The sequence below is a fragment of the Natrix helvetica genome (genome assembly GCF_964273705.1).
Source record: "Natrix helvetica genome assembly, chromosome: 1".
Classification (NCBI taxonomy): domain Eukaryota; kingdom Metazoa; phylum Chordata; class Lepidosauria; order Squamata; family Natricidae; genus Natrix; species Natrix helvetica.
This window is the reverse complement of record NC_138548.1, coordinates 103,682,008-103,707,449: the sequence shown is the minus strand read 5'-3', so window position 1 is coordinate 103,707,449 and position 25,442 is coordinate 103,682,008. Positions and strand designations below refer to the sequence as shown.

Here is a 25,442-nt window from a genome sequence, read left to right as displayed (position 1 = left end):
GTATCAAATGATACACCTTCAAATCGATGCAAAAAAGAATGAAAAAGAACTGTTGGGTAGTAGATGCTACTTAGGTCTGGATATAGAAAACAGTTCTGCACTCCTATAAGTTTCAGTTGGTTCAGGCCTATTGTACTAGGCCAAACTGTATTTGGTCTGTATTTTGGTCTCAAACGTTCAAGCTGACAAGCTCTTTAACCACTGACCCATCGCACCGCCTACTGACTATTACTATGGTTTAATATGTGAATGGGAATGAATAATTTGCCACTTCTTGGCTTATTCCTGGTTTGGTTCTGTGCCTCACCCAAACGCCTTCTTCAGCTTTTTTAAACTATTGGGTTACCCTTTTGTTTGTTTGTTTGTTTGTGTGCTTATTTGACTTCCATTGATTTCATGGGATTGGGCCAACATTTTTAGCTGCTTCCCCCCTTTATAATCAGGCTATCAAAAGAATAAGGAAGCAAAGGCTGACATCTATTGCTGCTAACAGTTTTGTTGCTGAATCTGAGCATCAACTGGGAGGCACCAAATGCTCTAGTCATTTCCACAAAGTTTCAAGGCACAAAGAGTGAAAAAAGAAGGGGGAAAATTAATAGAAACCATTAAATAAGACCAGCATGATTACTCTGCTGAACTGTAAGACTGACTTTGGATATTTCAGACCTAATTAACAATCCTGGTTAATACAAATCATGGCTTAGCAAATGAGTACAGTTAATAAATATGTATCAGTAACTGAAAAGCTTCACTCAAATGATGGATTCATTCATCTACTCAAGCCTAATGAATTGAGATTCAGATGTTTCTTAATAGGAATGGGGATGCATTATTATTGTATATTTGTGCATTGTTACTGTAACAGCAATGTGGTCCTAGGGTGTTTTTATTTGACTTTGATCTTTCTAGCTATCAGATTATCAACAGAGGTACAATAGAATAAATTAAAAATATGTTCTTGGGCTCTGTAATTGTTTTGCATACAGCGTAGGTCTCCAGAAAGATCAGCTATATTGATACAGAGCAGTAGTGGGTTTCGGCTCCCGTTGCAACCGGTACGCTGAATGGGAGCCGGGCATGCACCATGGGCACATGCGCTGTGCATGCATGCGCACCCACTGCCTGCGATGCTCCAGCTGTTCGGCGGAGCGTTGCACAGGTGCTATACATTGCACACACGTGCGCAGATGGCCCGTTTCCTTCAAATACAGGTAAGGAACGAAGGCGGGCCCTCCAAAGCACCCTTCCGGTATGGTGGCTGCTGCTTCTGGCAGGCACCGGTATGCGCATACCGGGGCGTACCGCCTGCAACCCACCACTGATACAGAGAGAACACCAAAAAATCATGCCTTATCACATTTTGTTTCATTGATTATGTCCCACTAAATTGACTCTTAGCTACCACATAGATTTTCTCTAGTATGCTGTATCAAACCAAATGACTATTTGGCTAGTTCTGTTTTTATAGCAACTAACCATATACCTCATAATGCAACATGATTTCAATAGCACAAGTTACTATATATTACGATTATTGGGGGGGCAGAGGGAAATAGCTTATTTATTTATCACATTTATATGGTTGCCCATCTCACAAAAAGTGACCCTGAGGAGTGTATAATACGGGTTCCCAACCCTCGGGCCGTGGAAACCAGGCTGTGCAAGCGGTGGGCAAGAGGAGAGGTGTGCACAGCTCTACTTGCACAAGCAGCAGGTGCTCCCACTTGTGTGCACAGCTCCATTTGCACGAGCAGCAGGTGCTCATGCTCGTATACGAAATTTCATGGATTTGCGTGTACTGCTGATATGTGCACTTGTTGCTCACATGGAACCATCCCCTCCCCCCGTCAATCCACAAAGTTGGAAAGGTTAGGGACTGTCAGTGTAGAACAATCAATTAAAATAATAAATACATAAAACAATCATTATTAGAAGTATAAAGCAGTCATTAAAAATAATAAAATCACAAGGCACAGGAGAGCGTGATGCAGCCATCAAAAGATTTTATCAGTTCCCTGGAATCCCCAAGTCTGATGATAAAGCCAGATCTTGAGGGACTTTCTGAACATCAGCATGCCGTTATGGGATTTAAAGGTCAAAACCAGAACCTTGAATTGGACTCAGAATCAAAGTGGCAATTAATTCTTCCCGTTCTATCTCTAAGCCAATTCCAAAATTTTTACAATTATTGGAATCAGACTGAATCAATTCACTGAAGGATAAATGCCTCTTCACTGCAGGTTATGGACCAAAGTCCAATATACTAAATCCAGTGCAGTTTGGTAAAGAGAAGTTTTTCAATTCCCCAATCTAAGACGGGAAAAGTAGGACAGGGAAAGTCATCCAACGTCCATGCCTAAGTGAGGAGTAGAATAAACCTATTCTCTAGGTTCATACAACATACTAAACTGCAAACTAGACAATCACAGTTTGTATTGCATGAGGCTAGCAACATCTCTGATGTAGCATTCTCAACATATCACTTTTAAGAACATGTTTATTGATAATGATATGTAAATCATTAGACATAACTTTCTTCTGAGATGTTTTTAAGCTTCCCAACCGAGCTATAGCCCTGGTATCCCCTGGGGATCTCCCAGGTGTTGCTACTGGTTGAGATTTTGATAAAGCAGTGCAACATTATAACAACAGCCAAATATTATCTGAAGACATTCCCACAGAAGTTACCAATCGTGCAATATATATTTGGTCAAATACTTTTTCATTACAGAATCTAGCAAAATGAACACATTATTATGCCAATGTTTGTGTAGATTAGTTTGCATGCTTTTAAATTATGTCTATATTGGTTTGGTAGACTTTTCTGTTTTATTTTTGTATGCTTCAGCATGAAGCAGGACAAGGAATAAAGCCATATCTTGTGTCTTTGAAACTTTATTGGATTATTTTAGATATTCATGGAAAACAGCCTTTTCTCTTTCAAAAGATTTTAAAACAAGTGAAGCATGATAAAATATACATATTCTAAGTAGCTGCTCAGAGTTAAATTCAAGTCTTTATTCTGTGTTTGGTAAGAAAAGGCAAAAAATAAAACGACCAATTATATTTTCTCATTCGGGACCACTAATTTATTGAAAGCCAATAAAACAAAACTAAGAAATAGAAAACACACGTACACAACTTTCAAACAATTTTGGAAAAGCTTCAGAATCTCATATCTAAACATGCATATGGGGCAAAAGAGTAACATTTTCATGAGGACTGGTGTCAAAATGAAGAACCCCTCCCAATATTTTTGCACATCCCACCTATTTATTAGTTCAATATTGCATCTACCTGAAAGAAACACTGTCATTTAATTTTTCTACTGAAATCTTTACTATAATGCAAAAAAGAAGAGCATATTGCTAATGTATCATAATGATGAACCAGCTTGGTGTACTGGTTAAGATGCTGGTCTAGAGCAGTGGTGGGTTTCAATTTTTTTTAGAACCTCTTCTGTAGGTGTGGCCTGCTTTGTGGGAGTGGCTTGCCGGCCATGTGACTGGGTGGGATTGGCTTACCAGCCATGTGACCGAGTGGGAGTGGCTTGGCAGGCATGTGACTGGATGGGCGTGGCCAACTTGTAAAATGTGGTGAAACTCACTTAACAATGCTCTTGCTTAGCAACCAAAATGTTGGCTCAGAAACTCAGGCATTTGAAGCACGCAAGTCTTAAAGCTGTCAAGTTACAAGACCCTTGCACCCCTAACCCTTTAGAAAAAAAACCCCCAGGAGTGTTCAAACTTGACAGCTTTAAGACTTGTGGACTTCAACTCCCAGAATTCCTCCTCTCGCTCGTCATCTTGATGATGTGCAGACGGGCGGGGGGAGGGAGCTGGAACCGGTTCTAAACGGCACTGTAGATTTGTGGAACCTCTTCTATAGAAGTGGTTAGAACTGGCAGGAATCCACCCCGGCCTAGAAAAATCAGGAGACTGAATTCTAAGCCTATCTTAGGTATGAAAGCCAGCTGAGTGGCTTTAAGCTAGTTACTCTCGCTTAGCCCCCTACCTTGCAGCAGATAGGAAGATTACTATAGGTATGTTTGCTACCTGAATTATAAATTGAAAAGATGAGATAAAAATATAATAATAATAATAATAATAATAATAATCACCAAATATCTGCAAAAATGCCATTTGCCTACAAGCAAGAACTGGTGGGACTACCAAATAGACAAAGTGAACTAAATGAAGAAACTAAAGTACCCTGGGACTTTAGAACAACAGACAAGTAGCTGGCAAAAGCATCCCAGACTTAACAATTATCGACAAGAAAGATTAAAAAGTCAGGATAGTGAATGCTGTAATACCTGGAGACAACAGAAGAGAAGACAAAGAACTGGAGCAAAAAAACAAAAAAACTGTAAATAGAAGAATGTCTGTAGCAAAAGAGCAAAGATAGTACCAATGGTAATAGATACCTTGGGTGAAATCTCAAAACATCTGTAGCATCACATGAACACAATTGGCATTTACCATGGTTTACTTTTACTCCAGGGTAGACCTGATTTTATTGCGGGAGTCCCCCCTCTCGCAAATATGGCCCTCTGCCCTTTCGAGGGCCCACCTTAATGACGGATACATTAATCCAGAGAGGTGGAAGAAGAGGAAGCTCCGGGGGGGGTTGTGTAAATGTTTTTTAAATGTTTTAAGGGGATCCAGGGTGGGGGGTGGGTCTAGCCAGACCAGGAACAGGAGTAGAGCCAGACGAACAGGTGGGGCTGAGGAGGAAGGGAGCGGAGCGGGGGAGGCGATTCAGTATAACGTTCCTTTAGAGGGTTCCTATATTCCAACGGTCGCAGGAAGGGGTGGATGCGAGGACAGAAGAAAATTCTGCAGTCGGTTGGGAGACCGTGGGCATTGGTTACACTCGGTCGCTTGTACCAACCCCTGCGTTCTAGGTGGTCAGGGCTTACAGAGCCGAGGCATGAGACTGATGTTGTGTAACGCAAGGTCCGTTGTTAATAAGGCCCCCCTCATCCATGACCTGGTTTCTGAGGTGGAGCCGGACCTTGCAGGGATCACGGAAACCTGGTTGGGCCACGAGGGGGGTGTGCCCCTCGTGGAAATGTGCCCACCAGGGTACCGTGTATTCCATCAGCCTCGTGCCCGGGGTAGGGGTGGTGGGGTAGCGGTCATTATACGGGAAGTCCTGGCACCGAGAGAATTCACCGTACCTCAGATATCCGGATGTGAGACTCAAGGTGTGAGATGGGGCCCAGGGAGTCAGTTGGGCCTGCTGATTGCATACTTGGCTCCTCGCTATGCTTCAGCGGCCCTGCCAGAGCTCCTCGAGGTGATTGCGGAGGTGGCAGTGGAGACCCCCAGACTATTAGTCATGGGGGACTTCAACCTGCCATCGACGGGTGAATCATCCGAGGTAGCCCAGGAGTTCATGGCTTCCATGACAGCCTTGGACCTGACCCCAATAATTCAGGGCCCCACACACGAGGGAGGACACATGCTGGACCTTGTTTTTATCTCTGGTCGATGGAAGAGTGATCTGGGAATAGGGGATCAGGTGATCACTCCCCTGTCATGGTCAGATCACTCGCTTCTCCGGCTGGACTTCCCTGACGCCACCCCCCATCGCGGGGAGGCGGAACCAGAAGATCTTAGATGGTTCCGCCCCAGGCGACTGATGGAACCAGATAGGTTCCAGACGGAGCTTGGGCCACCTTCTGTAACCCTGACCCGCCCCCGGGTAGAGGACCTGGTGGCCGCATGGAACAGTGCGGCGGCCGGGGCCTTGGACTTGGTGGCGCCCTTGCGGCCTCTCCGGTGGCAGCGAACCACCCTGGCCCCTTGGTTTACCGAGGAGCTGAGGGTGATGAAGCGCCACAAGAGACGCCTAGAGAGCAGATGGAGAGCCTCTCGTGCCGAATCTGACCGAACACAGGTAAGAGCCCAGTTACGGACCTACCTTGTGGCACTAAGGGTGGCTAAACGCCGATATTATGCCACCCTTATTGCGTCTGCAGAAAACCGCCCTGCCGCCCTGTTTTGGGTGACCCGCTCCCTCCTTTCACAGAGGTCGCGGGAAGCCCCTTTACAGGGTAGGACAGAGGAATTTGGGGAATATCTGCAGGACAAAATCGCTCAGATCCGGAGCGAATGGGTCCCCTTCAGTGATCGTGAGGAGACACCGGAGGCGAGTCTTGAGGTACCTATCTGGGAGGAGTTTGACTCTGCTGCCGCCGAGGATATGGACAGGTTACGCGGGCGACTGCGGGCCACCATATGTTTATTGGACCCGTGTCCCTCCTGGCTGGTACTGGCAGCCTGGGAGGTTACACGTGACTGGCTCCTGGGTCTGGTGAACACCTTGCTGGAGGAGGGGTTCCTACCAACCGCCTTGAAAGAGGCGGAGGTGAGGCCCCTACTTAAGAGGCCTTCCCTAGACCCAGTAGAGTTAGCCAATTATCGTCCTGTCTCCAACCTTCCCTTTTTAGCGAAGGTTGTTGAGAGTGTGGTGGCGCAGCAGTTCCCTCGAAACCTAGAGGAAATTACTTATCTAGACCCGCGCCAGTCCGGTTTCCGACCCGGTCACAGCACAGAGACGGCTTTGGTCACGTTGGTGGATGATCTCTGGAGGGCGAAGGATGGGGGTTGTTCCTCCATCTTAGTCCTGTTAGACCTCTCAGCGGCTTTCGATACCATCAAGCATGGTATCCTATTGCGTCGACTGGAGGGGATGGGGGTGAGGGGCACCGTTTTGCGGTGGTTCTCCTCCTTCCTCTCCGGTCGGACGCAGTGTGTGTTGGCGGGAGAGCAGAGGTCGACCCTGAGGCCGCTCACGTGTGGAGTGCCACAGGGATCGGTCCTCTCCCCTCTCCTGTTCAACACATACATGAAACCGCTGGGCAAGATCATTCGAAGTTTCGGGGTTGAGTGCCATCTATATGCAGATGACACTCAGTTGTACATTTCTACCCCGAACCACCCCAACGAAGCCGTCGAGGTGATGTCCCGGTGTCTGGAAGCCGTGCGGGTCTGGATGGGCGACAACAGACTCAAACTCAACCCTTCCAAGACAGAGTGGCTGTGGCTACCGGCGCCCCGCTTTAGCCAATGTGTTCCATCTCTGGCCATCGGGGGGGAACAACTGCCCCCAGTGGATAGGGTACGCAATTTGGGCGTCCTCCTAGATTCCCGGCTGTCGCTAGATGATCATGTGACGGCCGTGGCTAGGGGGGCGTTCCATCAGGTTCGCCTGGTGCGCCAATTGCGTCCCTTACTAGAGCGGGACGCCCTTTGCACAGTCACTCATGCCCTAGTGACTTCTCGCCTTGATTACTGTAACGTTCTCTACATGGGGCTTCCTTTGAGATGCACCTGAAGGCTCCAGCTAGTTCAGAATGCAGCCGCGCGGGTTATTATGGGGAGTACTAGGTACTCCCATGTAACACCTTTCCTGCGTGAGCTGCACTGGATACCTGTGGCTTTTCTGGTGCGTTTCAAGGTGTTGATTGTCATCTGCAAAGTGCTCCATGGCTCGGGACCTAGTTATCTGCGGGATCGCATTCTACCCCATACATCCCTGCGACCAATCCGCTCTCACAGAGAGGGCCTCCTCCGGGTTCCTTCCGCTAAACAGTGCGGGCGGGCGGTGCCTAGGAGTAGGGCCTTCTCTGTGATGGGCCCAACCCTCTGGAACGACCTCCCCCCCGATATTAGAACCACCTCTGATCTCCGCTCCTTCCGCAAGAAACTCAAGACCCACCTGTTTCGAGCAGCTGGTCTGGCCTAATTATAATCGTAACTCTATTTACAAAGGGAACATCTATCACTAACTTTCCTGGATGGCTTTTTAAATTTTATATATTGGGGTTTTAAACTGGTTTTAAAATTGTTTTTAATTATTTAAATTGGTTTTGGGGTCTTATATACAGACAGTATGTGTGTGTTGTTTTGTCCAATGTCTTATGTTATGTTTTTGTTGTTTTGATTTTGAACGGTCTGTACACTGCCCCGAGTCCCTATGGGGAGAGGGGGCGGTTTAGAAATTAAATAAACCTTAAATAAACCTTAAACCTTACAAAATCATCATTGGTCAATTACAAAAGGCAGCTTTACTTGGAACAGCTTGCATTCTATGACAATACATTTAACCATCAAACAATAACATCTGCCTATCCCAAGTCCTTGGGAAGAATTTAAAAGGTGAATAAAATTGCCAAATCCAGTCTAAACATCTGGCTGACTGTTTGATCAACAATAATCATCACCAGTCAATTACAAAATAGTTCACTTCCTGTGATGATGCCTTTAATATCATCAAACAACAACATCTGCCTATCCTAGGTCTTTGGAAAGGGCTTGACAGGCAAATAAAAATGCCAAATCCAGTATAAACATCTGACTATACTACTACTACTACTACTACTACTACTACTACTACTACTACAGCAACAACAATAATAATAATAATAATGTAGTATTTTAATAAACTTGCCCATCATTTGCGATTTAAAACAGCTATACTCACGTTGTGAATAAAGCAGTATCTGAAATTCCAAAAGAGCACAGGTGAAGAGTTGAAGCATATTCTCCACTCCGAGTAACTCAAAAACATCTTTGACTGGAAAATCAAATAATGGCAATTCATTGGTGCTTGGCCTCTGGCAGATTATAGGTCCATAAACTCCTGAAAACTTTAGAGATCTTCCTGCTGGAGGGAGAGGAACTTCATACAGAATGTTATAGATAAAGCTTTCCAACGGTAATGGTGGTGGCTGAGGTGAAGTTACAGCTTGATGGAGTTGTTCAAGCACTTTCCTACATGCCTTCATGAAAGACATTGGAGTGATCAGACAAATACACTTAGAGACATAGAGCGTGTCTCTACTAATGTCGTACGAGTTAAATCGCTGTAGTTTCGATACAGAGGTACCATTACAATCCTCTATAGTGCTAAGGTTATCTTTATCATTGGTGGATGGAGCATGAAGAATATCATATTCCGCATTGTGCATGAGATACAATGTCTGCATTGCGCTACAGATTTGTTTACTGGTAACTTCCTCATAAAATGTTAGAGAAAATCCAAATGTCCGTGATCCATCTTCACGTGTAATGATGAATGAATGAAACTGAGGCTCTCTGGCATCAGCTTGTGTCTTGAAAGACAGCCCCTTAGGCATACATAGCTAGGCAAGAGAGAAAGAAAAGTTGGAGAAAAAAATTATATATCACTTATTTGAATACATTTTTCACTCTCAGTACTAAAATTGATTTGAATCTTATGTTTCTTCCTATGGTTCATATTTATGGAAGAAAACTTTCCTAGCTCCTCATTCCCATTTGCAGTCTCCCAACATCCCCCACACAAATTTATTAGCCAAATCTTTCAAAATACTGTGAGATATAGTGCAAGAGGAGCAAAGATACTCTGAAGAAGTTATAAAAGCCACACCCAATATAATTCAAATAAATAAAGGAACAGCTCAGGTTCAAACCATTAGATTTCACTTGGAATAAGACTGCGCAATGCACTAGATTCAATTCAGAAGAGGTGGTTTGGAACATACAAGGGCACAAATGCTGCACTGTATTAGGACTGTGTTTCATCAGTGAGAGGTGGCTGATTTAATGAGTTGTAGACAAATAGTGCATTGATATTCCCATGAACAACCTCTTTTGATCAAATCTACAGCCTTATATATTCCTTAAAATGTCAAACAGTGGAAATAAGATCTTGAATCCAAAATCATTCCAATTATTTTTAAAAATGCCTCCAGACCATCATTAAATAGACAGAAATGTAAATGGACACTTGTTCCTCTTAAAATAGAGAGACAGATTAGTACTATTTAATTTCCCACATATTAGAACAAGCAGATTTAACTTTATAACTACTCTGAAAATTCTTATTCTGAATTTTATTCACATTAGTGTCTTAACTCTGCCCAAAATTTACAAATATTAATTTTAAGCATTTTTTCACATTCTCCATTTTTTCCCTCTGCAAATAAAATAAACTTCAACTTTTAAAATATTGGTAAAAATACCAAAGTGCTTACTTGTCTTAGCTATAGCACTAAAAAAAATCCTCTAAAAACTGTAATTCTTTCCCACAGATTAAAAATAAACATGATGAGCATGCTACACAGACATGCACCCAGACAAAAATCTATCTCATTCGTATATAAGGAACTTATAACCCTGAAATGGATAAGTATTGCAGAATCCTAACCCATTATTATCAATAGCTAATTTCTATAGTTGTGCCCTAAAGTAGTTTTCTATCATTTAAACAGGTAAGAAGAAATACCTTTAAAATAGATCATGGGGAAATGAGAGAGTTAGGATGAGATAATAAGATTTTGAAGACTTTATCTACATGACATTTTGCATCTCTAAATGGACTTTTCTTCCTTTCTCTATCATTTGGGAGACAAATCTTTATTTCATTTCACTTTATTTTATGGAATAATGTTCATTGTTAAGTTATTTAACAGATAATTATTTTATTTTATTAAAACGTTTTGAAAAACAGATCGGATTTAAAATCTAATTTAAAATTAAAATAAGTAACAATATCTTAAAAACCCCTAGGAATTTTTGGTCCTGTTCTAATTCTTGGGTCACCCAAAGGGATGAAAAATAAATGCTGACAAACTATATGCAATCTAAAGGGTACATGTTCTGTACCTCAGTTGTAGTTTAAGTACTGGATAAGTGGATATGATAGGTATAGAAGGTAGTTTAAAGTTTATGTTCAACATCAGACATGTGCTCTATCTTGTTGCATTGCATATATATTTATGTGGGTGGAAGCAGAATCCAGAAAATGATACAGAGGTGCATACAATTCTGAAAAATCTAGTGATTGTTTAACAGACACACATATATATATATGAGTATAGTGTATATTTGGAGGTCTGCATCTTTTTTTCTTGAAACTCACTTCCCATCATTCCAGAATTTCTGTGTAAACTCATCTCTATTATTTTTGGACTCTCTAATACAATAATATTTTAAACAACTTTCTGGTTGAAGGAACAGTTACAGTTCTATTTAGATTCTTGTGCTTCAATATGACTTGCAGGTGGAAAAAAAAACCCTAAGAGTTTAATTATACAACCAAATATGCCCTTGGGATCCACATACAAAAAAAACTTAGTCAGTATCATACCATATTGATTCAAGAGCAAAAATGGGATGTAAAATATAAATTACCAACCATTCCCACAGCATCCTGATCAAAGGGATTCCATTCTACATTTTCTGGATAACGAGCCAGAACTTTGGATTTGAATGTGCGTCTTAATGGAGTTTGTTCAAAATTTTCACCTGAAAAATTGAAAAAGAAGTGATCAGTCACAGAATTTTCATTCAAACATTATTAATGTAGATGCTAGAAAGAACATAATTAGGAAGTAAAGAAATATTTGAATTTAGTCCTTTTAATAGAAGCAGGAAGTGCAAAGTAGTGATTAGCAAGAAAGAGGAAGCAGAATGAAATTATAGTATTGCTAGTGCCTTGCATATAATTATCTCATTGCGCTTTTCCTTATATAAATGTAACACAATCTACTTCATTTATTTTAAATATTTATTTGTACTTTAAAACCAATTCCCACTTTCAAATTAGTTAGGAAAAGCACACATAGATAAAAGATGCAAAACTTAAATAAAAAGTTTAAATATACATAGCATCAATTTTAATTTTATTTGGTTTTTATAAGGCTGGAATCCATCATCCGTTATAAAACAATTCTGTGAAGGAAAATCTAGAAGGCACAGATGGTCAAGGGACAGAAATACTAGAAAAGAAATATGAACCAGAGTTTTGATTATTTTTCCTCCTGGTTTTTACCTTCTGCTGAACTTGAAATGAAACGGCCACCACCATCTTGGGCTTTAGAGGCCTGTATATACTGGCATAATGCTATATAACAAATAAAAAGAACACTGTGTTATAATTTAATAGTGTCAATACTTAATATGTCTACAAAACTATTTCTTAAAAATTATTGACAAATAATCATTGTTTGCTAAGTCTAATTCCACTGTATTTTCTCTATGTCTGCTGAATATGTTTAGACAAAGTAATATCTAAAAGAAGAGATACTGAATTGTTTACATATTTTACAAAAGAATCAGCTGCATTCTTAACAGCAAGCTATGTAACAGAAACACTCGCTTTAAATATGGAGTAATAACTTTAGATCATTAACTATAAAATGCATTCTAGGTGAGGTGTGGGCAGCCTGTTGCTCTTTTTGCCGAGTTTCATCTCCCTGCAGTTATGGCTAGCAAGTGGTATTGGAGCCTATAGCTCATTGACAGAACTCATAAATAAAAACTCATTCGTTCCCCCAGCTATAATTAATTGGTTATTTAAAGGAATATACTCCTTAGGAATGTATGGTTTTGTGCAATCAATGCAATTTCATATATAATGGGGAAAGGAAAGCTATATATCAGGGGTGGGTTGCTCCCGGCATTACTGCCGGTTCGGTGCACATTAAAATTTTGCTCCGTGCGTGTGCATGTTAAAAAAAGGAAAAAAATACATTTGTACAATTACACTTGTTCTGCGCATGTGCAGAACAAAAAATCAAGATGGCAGCCCTGTAGGAGAACTGGTTTGGGGGTGTGGCAGGCCTCGGTTGCTGCTGCTTCCAGTGACCCAGGCCGCCAAACCACTACTGGTTCAGCTGAACCAATCCGAACCAATAGGAACTCATCTCTGCTATATATGTGTGTGCCTTCTAGTAAGTGTTGACTCCTGGCCTGAATAATCCCTGCAGTTTTTATAGAGAACCAGTTTGATGTTGTGGTTAAGATCAGAGGTGGTATTCAGCAGGTTCTGACCAGTTCTGGAGAACTGCTAGGGAAAGTTTTGAGTAGTTCGGAGAACCAGTAAATACCACCTCTGACTGTCCCCACCCCCATCTATTCTCTGGCTTCTGAGTCAAAGCTGATCAGGAGGAAATGGGGATTTTGCAGTAACCTTTCCCTGGAGTGGGGAGGGAATAGAGATTTTACAGTATCCTTCCCCTGGAGTGGGGAAGGAATAGAGATTTTACAGTATCCTTCCCCTGGAGTGGGGAGGGAATAGAGATTTTACAGTATCCTTTCCCTGCCATGTCCAAGCTATGCCCACCAAGCCACGCCCACAGAACCAGTAGTAAAAAAAATTGAATTCCACCATTGGTTAAGATACCAAATTAGAAACCAGGAGACTGTGAGTTCTAGTCCAACACTGGGCCCAAAGTCAGCTGGATGACCTTGGGCCAATCACTCATTCTCTCAGTCCTAGAAGTGGGCAATAGCAAATAACTTCTGAAAAAAACATTGACATTAAAAGCCACAAGTAGACCACCTTTGATCTAGGTTAACTGTCCAAATAAATACTCATACAGCTATTATTAACAGAATTAATTAATTCTCTAGAATTCAGAATGCACCCATCTCTTCTTTTCAACACTGTTGCAACTGCTTGTTTGTTTGTACCTTCTTCTGAATTAACCTGAACCAAATCATGATTTCTTTTGCAACTATAAAACCAAGTAGTTAGCATTTTAAAAGGCATATAAATAAGTACTAATAGCAAAGAGGAGGAATAACAAGTCCAGCAATCCCTCAAACTGACAGAAGGGACACCCTACTGACAATATGGGTTTCAAAAGATAACACGAATCTGACTTCCAAAGAATTCTACTATGTCAAAATTGAAATGACATATTATAAATAATATCATATAGTTATAGTCTCTAAAAATGCTCTATTGGTAAAACAGCTCCTCATTATATAGAGGAGCTATACTGCCTCAGCAAATTTTACATTACATAAAGAAAAACAGTACAATCGTCTTAAATACCACTGAAGAAACTTAAACCAGAAACATACTACAGAGAATTTAATAAAGCCAATATTTTTACAGCAATATTTGTCACACTTTATTTCCTAGGAATGAAATCTTAAAAGGAATGGATTTTTAACTCCAAAAATAAAAGTTACCTTCACGAATTGAATAGGCAATGAGTATGCCAAGTGTGACAGCTGTTAAAACAATAGAGGAGGAATATATGAAGCATGCTTCAAACAAGCTTAAAGCTTTTATCACCATCTGCAAAGTGGGATTGTGGAGGAACCATTTATTGTCCAATGCATTCTGATTAAGGGGCAAGCAGTGCTGATTTTGGAACAGTTGCTGTTAAGAGTCTTTAATTAGTTAAAATGATTCCAGTTTCAGCTTATATCCTTATTCAAATTGCTTGGAAAACCTTATATTATTTATACAAAAATGTTCAATTATCATAGCATAGGAACATACAACTTCACAAACATAAAACTGATTATGAAAAATGAAACATTAAATGAGATAGCTCTATATACATGAAATAGTGCCCGAAAGAATGAAATGTGTTTATATATACTTATATTGATAACATATAAGTTTCAAGGAAAAAAATAAGTCTAGTTGCCTTTTGAAAAAGCACTTTTGGGACAACCTGGATGACTGAGAATCTCCATAGGCATATACATTTTAATTTGTATTAGCCAATGATGTAGTTCAAAGCATGCAATATTTAAAAAATGAAATGATAGCACTTTATCACTAATATCTAAAATTATAATTCAATGAAATATTTTAAAAATCAAAAACTGAACAGCTTCTCAAATGCACTAAACCTCATTGTGTGGTTTGTTGCAAAGTGCAATATCTGAACCAAGTGAGAGATAGAGAATTCCTCAATCTTTTCCTCCCAGCCTTCTTCCATTTCCTTATAGTCTGTTCCTTTCACTTATACAAGATAAATCTTCAAACTGAATTATTTATGAAACTGCTCTTTAAATCCTTCAGAGTCTGAGAACCAGTTGCAAGTGTTCAGAATAATATTTTTGTTCATATTTTAGTGCATGTATTCTTTTATGCAAACAATGACAAAATCATAACGTGAACATTACAAGAAAGATTAAATATAAATTCAGCATTAGTTCATTAATAATTATTTGTTAAATTTATTTATCAGTGTTAGTTATATAGTCTACCAGTATTATAAATATTTTAATATTTATAATACTGGTAGACTATATAACTAACTGATAAAACTAGTAGGAATAGCCATTATAGAGATTCAATGTGTTTTCTTGTTGAAATGGTATCAGGGCTTTTGTAAAAGAAAATATGGAAGAACACATAGATCTTAACAAATCTGAGAGAATGAACATACATTTTTGATTAAGAAGTAACTTTGGTGAACATTATGAATGATTATTGCATAATAATAATTATTATGGTTGATCACAAAATCACCCAGATGTTTAGATTGGAATTAGCATATTTATTCACCTATTGAGTACTTCCCAAGAATCTAGGATAGATAGATGTTTTGTTTGATAAGTGTTAAAGGTAGAGATTTATCCTGCCTCTTTAGATATACAAGTAGATTTACATTTGGTCATTTAAAAACCACTCAAAGTCACAACAACCTCAGAAAGGGAACTAAACATCCCATAAAGCACTTCCGGCCATCATAAAACATCATGTGTCTCCCCACCCCCCTGCAATCACATAGTTGCAATATGAGTGCTTGGCAACCTGTTACAGGTAAACCTGTGGCCAAGTGCCCCACAATGATGTGATTGCTATTTGTAATCTTCTCTGCCAGCTTTCCCAGAAAGTCAACGGGGAAGCCAGTAGGGAAGGTTGCAAACTGCTGCTGCCTGTTGAAATGACTCCCTCTCATTTCTGGAGGCTGGCTAAAAGAGCTGTCTACTGAGCAGAGCTGAACTCTGGCAGTGTGAAGAAAATGGAGCTCCATTCCTGAGCCTACAAGAGCAGTTCTATTACGCACATGGAAAGGAATAAAAATCCTCCTTCTTCTCTGGGAAAACAGAGGTCAGGCATAGGAACACTATTAGAGAATTGTGAATGAAGACTGATGAGCGATATTGAATAATTCTATACCATTTCTCAATCTGAGTTAACTTTTTGTGCTTACCATTTTTTATTACTTTAACTACCCTGAGCTTGCAGCCTCCCCTAGTATAGGAGGCCAATAAAACATATTTCTAGATGTAATTAGAATATGCAGCCCCCTCTGCTTATGTAGAGGGGGGGAATGGGGAGGAATCCCCCCAAAAAGGACAGTTTATTACAAAATTTAGTCAACAATATACATATGAATAAAAACAGATTTATAAAAGTTTCTTAGAGAATAAAAGGTATATGTAATTCTTAAAAATCTTGATATCCCTTTGGGATTATAAATACAACCATGCACACAATCATTGTGTCATGTTAGCCATAAACAAGACTCTCATACTATACTGCAACTCCAAAACACTTTAACTGAGCACAGCTGTTCTTACATCAGCTACACCATTCTTCCCCGATGTATCAGTTACCATATCACGTCTGTCTCAGTTACTTCTAAAACAAAAGAACTCATTGGTGTTCAGAACATGGTATACAACACAATGTTCTTCACGGAGAGAGAGAGAGAGAGAGAAAATAAACGATCTACAACGAATTCATTTCAAAATGTCATTACGATTCTAATCTCATTTTTTTGCAACGCTACCAAAATAAAACTACCCCATTTTATACAAAAACTACCCAGTAATCTTTAATATTACTGAAACAAATTTTAACACTTACACAAAACACTCCTACCAGTAATGTACCCTTAAAAACAGTGGAAAAATTGACTCAGTAGAGAAATGTACTAATATGTGAACTTTTATGAAGTTCTGATAAGACACTAAGATACAGACTTCTGCTGAGTTATTAGCTAAATTGCCCATGGAAATATCTTACGTTACTGATTTTGGGAGGAATGAGCTCATAGCTCGTTACATGAAAATACTGTCTCTTCCACCAAAGCCAAATTACAACTAGAAAAATTTGTGATGAATGTGAGAAATGCATGGTCAAATGTTTATGCTTAGAAATAGGGCGTTGGTACTTAACTGATACGCCTCTTCTAATAGGGTGGACTTCATGTTTTACAGGGATATGCAATGGTTAAGTTCTTTTAAAATTTAGAAAATCCATTTTTGCTGGAAGCAATCTGTGCTACTATCTTTAAATAGATAAACTAAATTATGAATAGAAGTTTCTAGTCTGGCTTATCCGCCGTGGTGCTGTGGTTAGACTCACCATAGTGGTGCAGTAGTTAGAATGCAATATTGCCTAACTCTACCCCTAACCAGGCGTTCAATCCTGGCCACTCAAAGTTGGCTTAGCCTTCCATCCTTCTGAGGTTGGTAAAATGAGAACCCAGATTGTTGAGAGCAATATGCTGACTTAGTATAATACTTAGAGAGGGCTATAAAGTACTATGAAGTGGTATATAAGTCTAAAGTGCTATTGCTATCTGCACTCTGAAGAGGCCCCCGCCACCTAGCTTGCTCTTAGAAGTTACTGCACGACATCATCTCACATCACCTGCAGACCTTTATCTTTTATAAAATAAATATCTTTATTTATCCTTCTGTTATCTTCACTCCCCCTCTTATTGGTATTATTATTATGATTATCATTATTCTATTGCTTTTCATGTACACGTAGAGCTTCTGCACCATGGGCAAACTCCTTGTGTATCTAATCACACTTGGCCAAAGAAAGTATTTAATACAATTCAATTCCCCTCTCACTCTATAGCACCTGTGTGCGCCAGCCCTCCGCCCCGCAGCCCTAAACACACCCGTGCACTCTTTGCTTGGGACTTCCGCCTCTTCCTGTTTACCGAACTACATAATCCTGGAGTTATGGTGGTAAAGTGTGATGACACACTTTGTGGCCGTATTGCTTAACAATGTAAATTAGTGTTCTAATTGCAGTTGTAACCCAAGAACTACATTTATGTACAAACAGTCAATCAGTCTACTTCACTGTATAAGTACATGACATTCTTACTAAGCCCTACAATGCACTGAGAATATTCACTCAATATTCAAATATGAAATTCAAAAGGAAATTAAAAGCAGAAGTTGCAGAAATGCTCACTTTGTTTGAACTACAAAAACTCTTGGGTAAGAAAGCAATGATTTCTACATTTAAGATTAATTTGCAAAAAAATCCTAATGATTATATTTAAATTTGAGGATAAGGGTGTCTAGGATAATATTTCATCTATGATAGGTTACAGAAAGTTTACGCCTTAATAATTTTCACAAAGATATCCCTGGATAAAATAAAACAGGTTAAAGTAATTAATCAGATTTTCTAGGTACTAACTCATTTTGTATTTTCATTAAGGCCAAATCTGATAGTACTAACAGTACGGACATGCAATTTTAAATGCCTATTCAGTGATAAGTTGTCAATGGTAAAGAAATGCCAAGAGGAAAGAAACCCAAAACATAAATACAGTGAATAACAATTAATACTCCAATCTAAGTAACTGTGCAAAACCAAAACATGTTACTGCACCCCTTTATTTTACTTATTGAAATATGAACAAAATGCAACGTTTGTGAGTGGCATAAAAGTAGTCTTTGCTTTAAGAACTAATAAAGACAAATATTTTCAGACAAGACAGCAATACATTAGACCACAGGGTTCTCATAATACATTTTCTTCTCAATTTTTTGTACGTACACTCTATATATAGAAACAAAAACAGGCTAAATCAAACTTAGGCTAATTATTAGGTGAGGCACGGTCTAGAAAGGTCTATTTATGAGAACTGAAGGGTGCAAGGTAATGTATTCATAAAGATTTTAAAGGAATTGGGGCAAGTGTTATATAGTATCTCTTTAGAAGCTATGGCTTCATTACATCTCCATATAAGCTCATGTACTGTAAGGATACAATGATTTGCAAAGCAATTATATAGAACACCAAAATATGAAATGTATGATAAATTTTAATATAAATAGTAAATGATGTTACATAAGCAATGACTGATTATTTTCATATTATGTTGGCCCTTTCTCACTCTCCATGGATTCCAATTAATATCTGAATTACAGATTGTGCTAGCTTCAGCTCACAGAATGACAGTATCTATAGCAGGGGAACAGCTACACACAAATCTATGAAAGGAGCTACACTACACTATCTAGAGGGTCCAGCTTGTTGCACAAGGACTGGATCACCCCAAAAAGCGTCCTGTAGGGCGACTGAGTTTTTAAAAACTCTGAGGGGAACAGAGGCGGAGCTACAAGAAATTTGAACTCAGTCCTTGGGCAGCAAGCTGAAGTTAACCCGTGCTTGGACACTCCAAGCAGCGCCTAGGAGAAAACATGGGTTTAGAAGTTTCAAAATTGTAGTGTATATGCATAAGTATATGCATATAATTATTTACTTTTGTAAGGGGTGCGAGAATATATCAGAAGCATTCTAGGGGTGCAGGATATAGAAAAGGTTGGGAACCCCCAATCTATAGTATAATGGTGCATATGGTTTGAGATCCAATCGGATCCTACTGCACACATTCAATTAATTCAGTATACTGACAATCAAAAGTTTCAAGAGTGGGAGAGGAGTAGCCAATGTCGCAACGAGACGACGTGTGATCTCAATGCTCTGAGATTGCAGTCGATACTTTTGCCACTGGGTGGTCCAAACGGACCTAAACCGTCCCGCAGAGATGGTGAACAGGAAGAATACGTCTTGCTGATCTCAGGGACTTCGCAAAGTCCCTGATTGACCCAAGAGAAGTTCTTCAAGCCGGTAACAAAAAATCCAGCCATTAGGCTGATGAAGTCGGGCGGCTCCGAAACAGAAGGATACGGAAAGAGAGTATTTCCAACTGATGAAGAATTTTTACTGTTTTAAAAGAGACTGCCTATAAAAAACTTAAAATTAATTTAAATTGGAGAACAGAAGAAATAAGGGGCGGAATTAAATTTGGAATGGTTTTGGACAGTGGGTTATCTTACTTTTTAAATACTATCTTCACGGATGGAATTTATGCAAGCCCTTTAAAACGAATGGATTAAGTTTTCTTCTATTTTTCTTTCTTTTACTATTCTTTGTAACCTATGGACAATTCTCCTCTTTCATTACTGTGGGCATTCTTCTAACTCATTCAAGAAATGGACATTTTTTTAACTTGAAATTCAAAAAAGATACAAAAAGAAACAAAGAAAATTGCAACATTGCAACAATAACACTGCTACTCAGAGGTTGGAGGTTTGTGTATTGGAAATGAAACACTTTTACTTTTCTCACTGATTATCCTGGCTTGGCACTTCAAGGTCTCACTGCTTGTATATGGAGATAAGAAGAAAAGCATACAGATGTCCCTTTAAAGTATATCTTTAACCAGAGAAAGGTGAAAATAAAACCTTACTGTGAATCTATGCTTAATCTTGTTAAAACCTTCTAAGCTAGAGCAGCAGTGTTTGTTAGCTGGAGATAATGGCACAATTTCAACAGCAGAAAGAAGTTTTAAGTCTGCAAAAGATATTCTCAGAAATACAGAAATTATCAAACACACATGAGAGGATAGAGAAGAAGTTGGAAGACTTAGTGCATCTAATAGCAAAATATGATGAAGAAGTTGAAGATGTTTATCAAGTGGAAAAAGTGGTGGTTAAAATCCTGAAAATCGAAGAGGAAAATGAATATAAAGAAATTAAAATTGCTGATATTTATGGTGATTGGTTTGTCTCTGAAAATAGAAAGAGTGGAATACTGAAAGAGGAATTAAATGGAGGGGAAATCTACCCCAGATGGCAAGATACAGAAGAAGAAGAAACAAAAGAATTTATGGCTTTAAAGAGATAAATTTTATTAGCAATATAATTGATAACACTACCGACAATCAAAGACAAGCTGATTAAGGAAACAGAAGAAGGGCATTGAAATTACATGAGAGATTTTATAAGCAAGGAGTTGCTAAGAGGAGTCCATACAAAGTTGATTAAGGAGATGATTAGAGGACTGACACCACAAATGGCAGAAGATGTGAGACTGTTTTGCTACTGGAAAGATACAGGTTGATAGATGGAAGAGTATAATTTAAAACTAGTTAAACTTAGTGAAATTTAGTGACAATAGATATAGTTAAATAAATAATTGATAATGATAATAATGTATACAATATGTAGTGTTATGGTAAGTAATAATGGGATATGAATATTGAATGGTACCCACGAAAGGAAGATTAGAAATCCTTTTGGATTATACATAAAGGTTACTTAAAAAGAACTAAGTTAGATACAGTTAAGTCTTGATTATTAGGGGTAAAATATTATGATACAGGATGTATTTAAATAAAGGAGGGATAATAATAACAACAGATATACAGGTATGGGTACAACATAAGGAAATTGGATGTAAATTGTAAACAGTGATTTGGAAAGAAGGATTAGAAAACTTTGTTATTAAATATTATGGATGTTTAGCTAGAATAGGACATAAGGATTCAGTGTTATTGGGGGATTTTAGAAATAGTAAATGAAATGCCAGTATGTGGTTATGAATTAAATCTTGGTATATTTTATGATGAAGGACGTTTAAACAATTATAGTCAAATGAAAATGGAGGTATGATGATGGTAACATGTATAAATATCTGAGTTAAAATATGAGTTAATATGAATTATGCTTGTTGACTGTGGAAGAGATGCACGAAAGCCTTTTTGTAACCAACTGATACACTTTCTACAGTATGTAAAGAAGGATGTGTTGTGTTTGTTTTGAAAATTAAAAATAAAATAAAAAATTATTTAAAAAATTTTTCAAGAGTATATTGAAGCAAGAAATACTAAGTGATTCAGCTTGGCACGCACACTGATGTCTTTACAGTTTGTGATTTTTGTTCTCCTAGACACTTTTTAAAAAAACATTTTAAGGGAAATATAATATAATTAGATATAATCTTTGAAAGCACAGGAAGAAAATAACACCTGACTTTCATGAATTTTATCAAAATAATTTGAAAATAATTCTATCACTGCATGAACCTGACAGATAAAACATACATATCATTTCAACAAGAGAACCAAAATTTAAAATATTGCTAACAGTAAATGAAAAAAATATCCTACATGTTAGACAAGAATACTTTAGAATAAAAAAATCAGCATAAAAGAACTAACAGTGTTATTCCATATAATATTTCAGAAATTACAGCAATTTAAGTTATTCCTAAGTATGAACAAAGAATGAAGTCAGATTGGTATTCATTTGAAAAGCTCTGGGTGATTTGAAGTACATTAGCAAGGATATTCAACTTCAGATAGCATCCATAATGACATGCTTCCATAATCTATACAGTACTGTATGCTGCTGATAAAAATAAGGCTGTTATAACCAGGAATGTGAAATTATGTTCAGGGTTGTCAGCTCCACTCAGTTTTATAAACAGTAAATACTTACTTAAACTGTTTTTGAAATAAACTATATGATTTAGGATTCTTTACATTTGTTTACATATTTAACAATTTTCATAACCCATACCAATCCTAAAAAAAACCTCTGTGTGACTATCAGCAATCAGCGCTTTAAATTGGGTCAAAAAAACTGCTGATATTCTACACTGTAACTTTATTAAAGGGATTATTCTACATGGCATGTTCTAGTACAAATAGTTGGTGCCAATACCTTATACTTCTGAACAACTGAAGAAGAGAAGAAAAACTTAGAGCTTAGACTTCATTCATTCTCCCCAGTCAAAAATAAAAAGGAAGAAATACAGAGCTCCAGAAGCTAATAGTGTTAATCATTGATTTCGGAGGAAAAGCATAGATCACAGCCCTTCTTATCAAATTCAGGCAGACAAACGTTAACTTTACAAGTGTGCTTTTTGTTATATTCAACGTGGTTGGCATTTAGACCATCTCAGCAATCAGAAACAATGGCAGGTGCAATATGGAAGAGAAGAAAGTTGCTTTAGGAGGCAGACTTTCCAAATGTTTCATTAATTTTGCTCTTATTTTGGCTTTTTAATTCCAGCACCAAACAGCACTAACCAGCAGATCAATGACTGCTAACGATTGAATTTTTTAAAAAAATCATCTGGTTTATTATCAGATCTTTGCAAAGAAGAATATATTCTTAAAGAAAAAAGGCTCAGTTGCAAATCCTACTCAGTCATATTAATGCAAATTAAAAATATTACTTAAAAGCAAAGTACAGGAAGAATGAAAGGCCATAGTACTACTAATGAGTGATTGAAATGCAAAACTTGGAGGAATGGAAGAATTACCGGATAAATTAGATTGGGTAAATGCAATAATGCAAAATAACAAAACAGGAAGAGCTTCCCCTCCCCTTGTCAATGCATGTTGCAACAATATAAACGCAGATTCTATCTTGGTGATCACACTATAGAGATAACCTTAAATCAAAGTAATACACACTAAAAACAATACAATACAATACAATACAATAGTAGAGTTGGAAGGGACCTTGGAGGTCTTCTAGTCCAACCCCCTGCCTAGGCAGGAAACCCTATACCAACAATTGGTGGAGAAGCCAGAACCCTTTCGGGTGGAGCCTAGTAATTCTTATGCTAGCTTAGAAAATATTATGGTTATATATTGAATCCATTTCCTAACTACATAAGTGTTACTCTCTCAACTGGGAGATTAGTTTATCCAGCCATTCATGAATATGGGCAGAAGATAGAAAATAATTTAAAATATTGGCAGGTGCCCCAAAAGCCATAATAGTTTTGCAATACTTCTGTAACATCTTCTACTTCTTCTATCTCTTCTGCATGCAAATTAATCATTTCTTTAAAAAATGTGTCAAGTTAATATGTTTAAGTATAACACCACTCTCCACAGAAATGAATGTTAGTCAAAAATACACAAATCAAAGACTGTTAATCTGAAAACAGGATTTGAAAACAGGAAAAACCAAGAAAAGTGTTTCCTGTATCTTATGTGGTGACTGTCACAATCTTAAAAAGCAGGCTCTGCCCTCCAAAGTACCAACTGGAGCAATTAGGGAGTTCTGATAGCTCAAGGAGAGGAAAAAATAAGCTCCTGTTGTGGCCAAAACAAAGCAGCGGCTGTTTTCAGCCTCATCCCAGAGAGCACCCTTCGCTTTCCGCACCAAGCAGGGAAAGCCCCCATACTCCTCCCCACCCACATCTGTCACTGTCCTCTTAGGCAGCCCGAGGGAGGGTGGATCGATGCTCAAAAGAAGTTCGAGCTCCGTTATGTTAAACTGAGCCGCCCTTGGCGGGGTCAACGCAGCACACCCAAGACATTTGTGAAGCTTTTTTCCGTTCGTGTAGTTGTCAAAAGCGAACATGTGTGTGTGTGTGTCCCCCTCCCTCTCCACCTCTCCCCCCCCTCTCTGTTTCTCCCTGGGTGTGTGTGTATTTCTCTCTCAGTGTGTGTGTGTGTTTCTCTTTTCTCTCTCTGTGCGTGTGTGTGTTTCTCCACTCTCTTTTTCTCTCCCCCCTCCCCCCCGCTCTGTGCGTGTTTCTCCTCTCCCTCTGTCTCTCTCCCTCTCTTTCTCACTGTGTGCGTGTATGTATGTGTGTGTATGCTATGTCCGCGTAAGAGAGACCGAAGAAAGAGATGTACGGGGAGCGGGGGGGGGGGGGAGAGAAAGTGCGCGTTATCTGCCCGGGCCTTAAGAGGGGCAAAGCACCATCTACAGTCGTCCCCGCTCCTCCCTTCCTCCAGGGCATCCAAACGACGCCATGCATCCGGCGGCAGCAAATCCCCGGGTCCGTCCAAGCTGCTGCGCTTCCAGCGATTGCGGGACTGAGTAACTCACCGGAGAGCTCGTCCGGTTCCAGGCCAGTCTCGGTGTCCAACCCACAGATCACGAAGTAGTCGGCGAACCGGCCGGGAGCTGACGGAGAGGAGCTGCCGCCGCCGCCACCGACCCCGTCGCTTCCTCCCCCTCCTCCGCTCATGCTGGAGAAGCCCCCGCGAAGCGGGACGGCTCAAGTCGTCCGGCGGGGAAAGAAGGGATTAGGGGACGCTGCCGCCGCCGCCGTGGCGCTCGCTCCGTTGACTGCGCCTGCTTCAACGGTCCTCGCTTCTGCCGCCGCCGGCGCCGCTGCTGCCTCCATGACGGAGCGGCCAGGGCCGCGCGCCGGGCTGGGAAGCAGGCCCGACAGACCAGCGGACAAACACGCATAACAGGACGCTCCCTCGCCGCCGCTCCCTCCCCTCCCGCTCGCCCTCCCTGCCTCCCTCCCTGCCCAGATGTTTCGAGGAGGGGGGTTAGGAATGGAAGCAAGAACCGCAATGCTGCACATGTGCAGTGAGCAAAAAGGATGACGTGATCCTTTGCGGGTGGATGTCTGAGGGGTGGAGCGATGTACGAGGAGATCAAGGCCGCTCCTCTGTCGGTTCTTTCTTCGGTACCCAGAGCGTAGCTTTCCCGTCAGGAGGGGTTTCCATCTTTCTTCTGTGGAAACTTCACCTATTACTCTTTCCTTGGGCCCTTCTATTTCCTCGTCTTTTCGGTTCTCCCCCCGTTTTTTTCCTTTATTGGAAGGACACCCCCCCCTCTTTATACCGTAATTGCTTCGCTCCATTCCCCCCCCCCCGC

The 25,442-nt window shown here is 39.7% G+C and overlaps 1 protein-coding gene across 3 annotated transcripts in view; it reads right to left on the bottom strand.

The window, feature by feature from the left end:
* DENND5A (DENN domain containing 5A) overlaps positions 1–25,105 on the bottom strand; it is a 78,487-nt gene extending 53,382 nt beyond the window's left edge. The window contains exons 1-4 of one of the 3 annotated variants that reach the window (XM_081938948.1): positions 24,657–25,105; positions 11,827–11,898; positions 11,191–11,300; positions 8,494–9,154 (exon numbers count right to left, since the gene is read on the bottom strand). In XM_081938948.1, coding sequence (XP_081795074.1) covers positions 8,494–9,154; positions 11,191–11,300; positions 11,827–11,898; positions 24,657–24,798 — 985 coding nt within the window. In that variant the 5' untranslated portion in view covers positions 24,799–25,105. The remainder of the gene's footprint in view (positions 1–8,493; positions 9,155–11,190; positions 11,301–11,826; positions 11,899–24,656) is intronic. The other 2 variants (XM_081938946.1, XM_081938947.1) reach the window with 2 other exon arrangements.
* Positions 25,106–25,442: the final 337 nt, after the last annotated feature.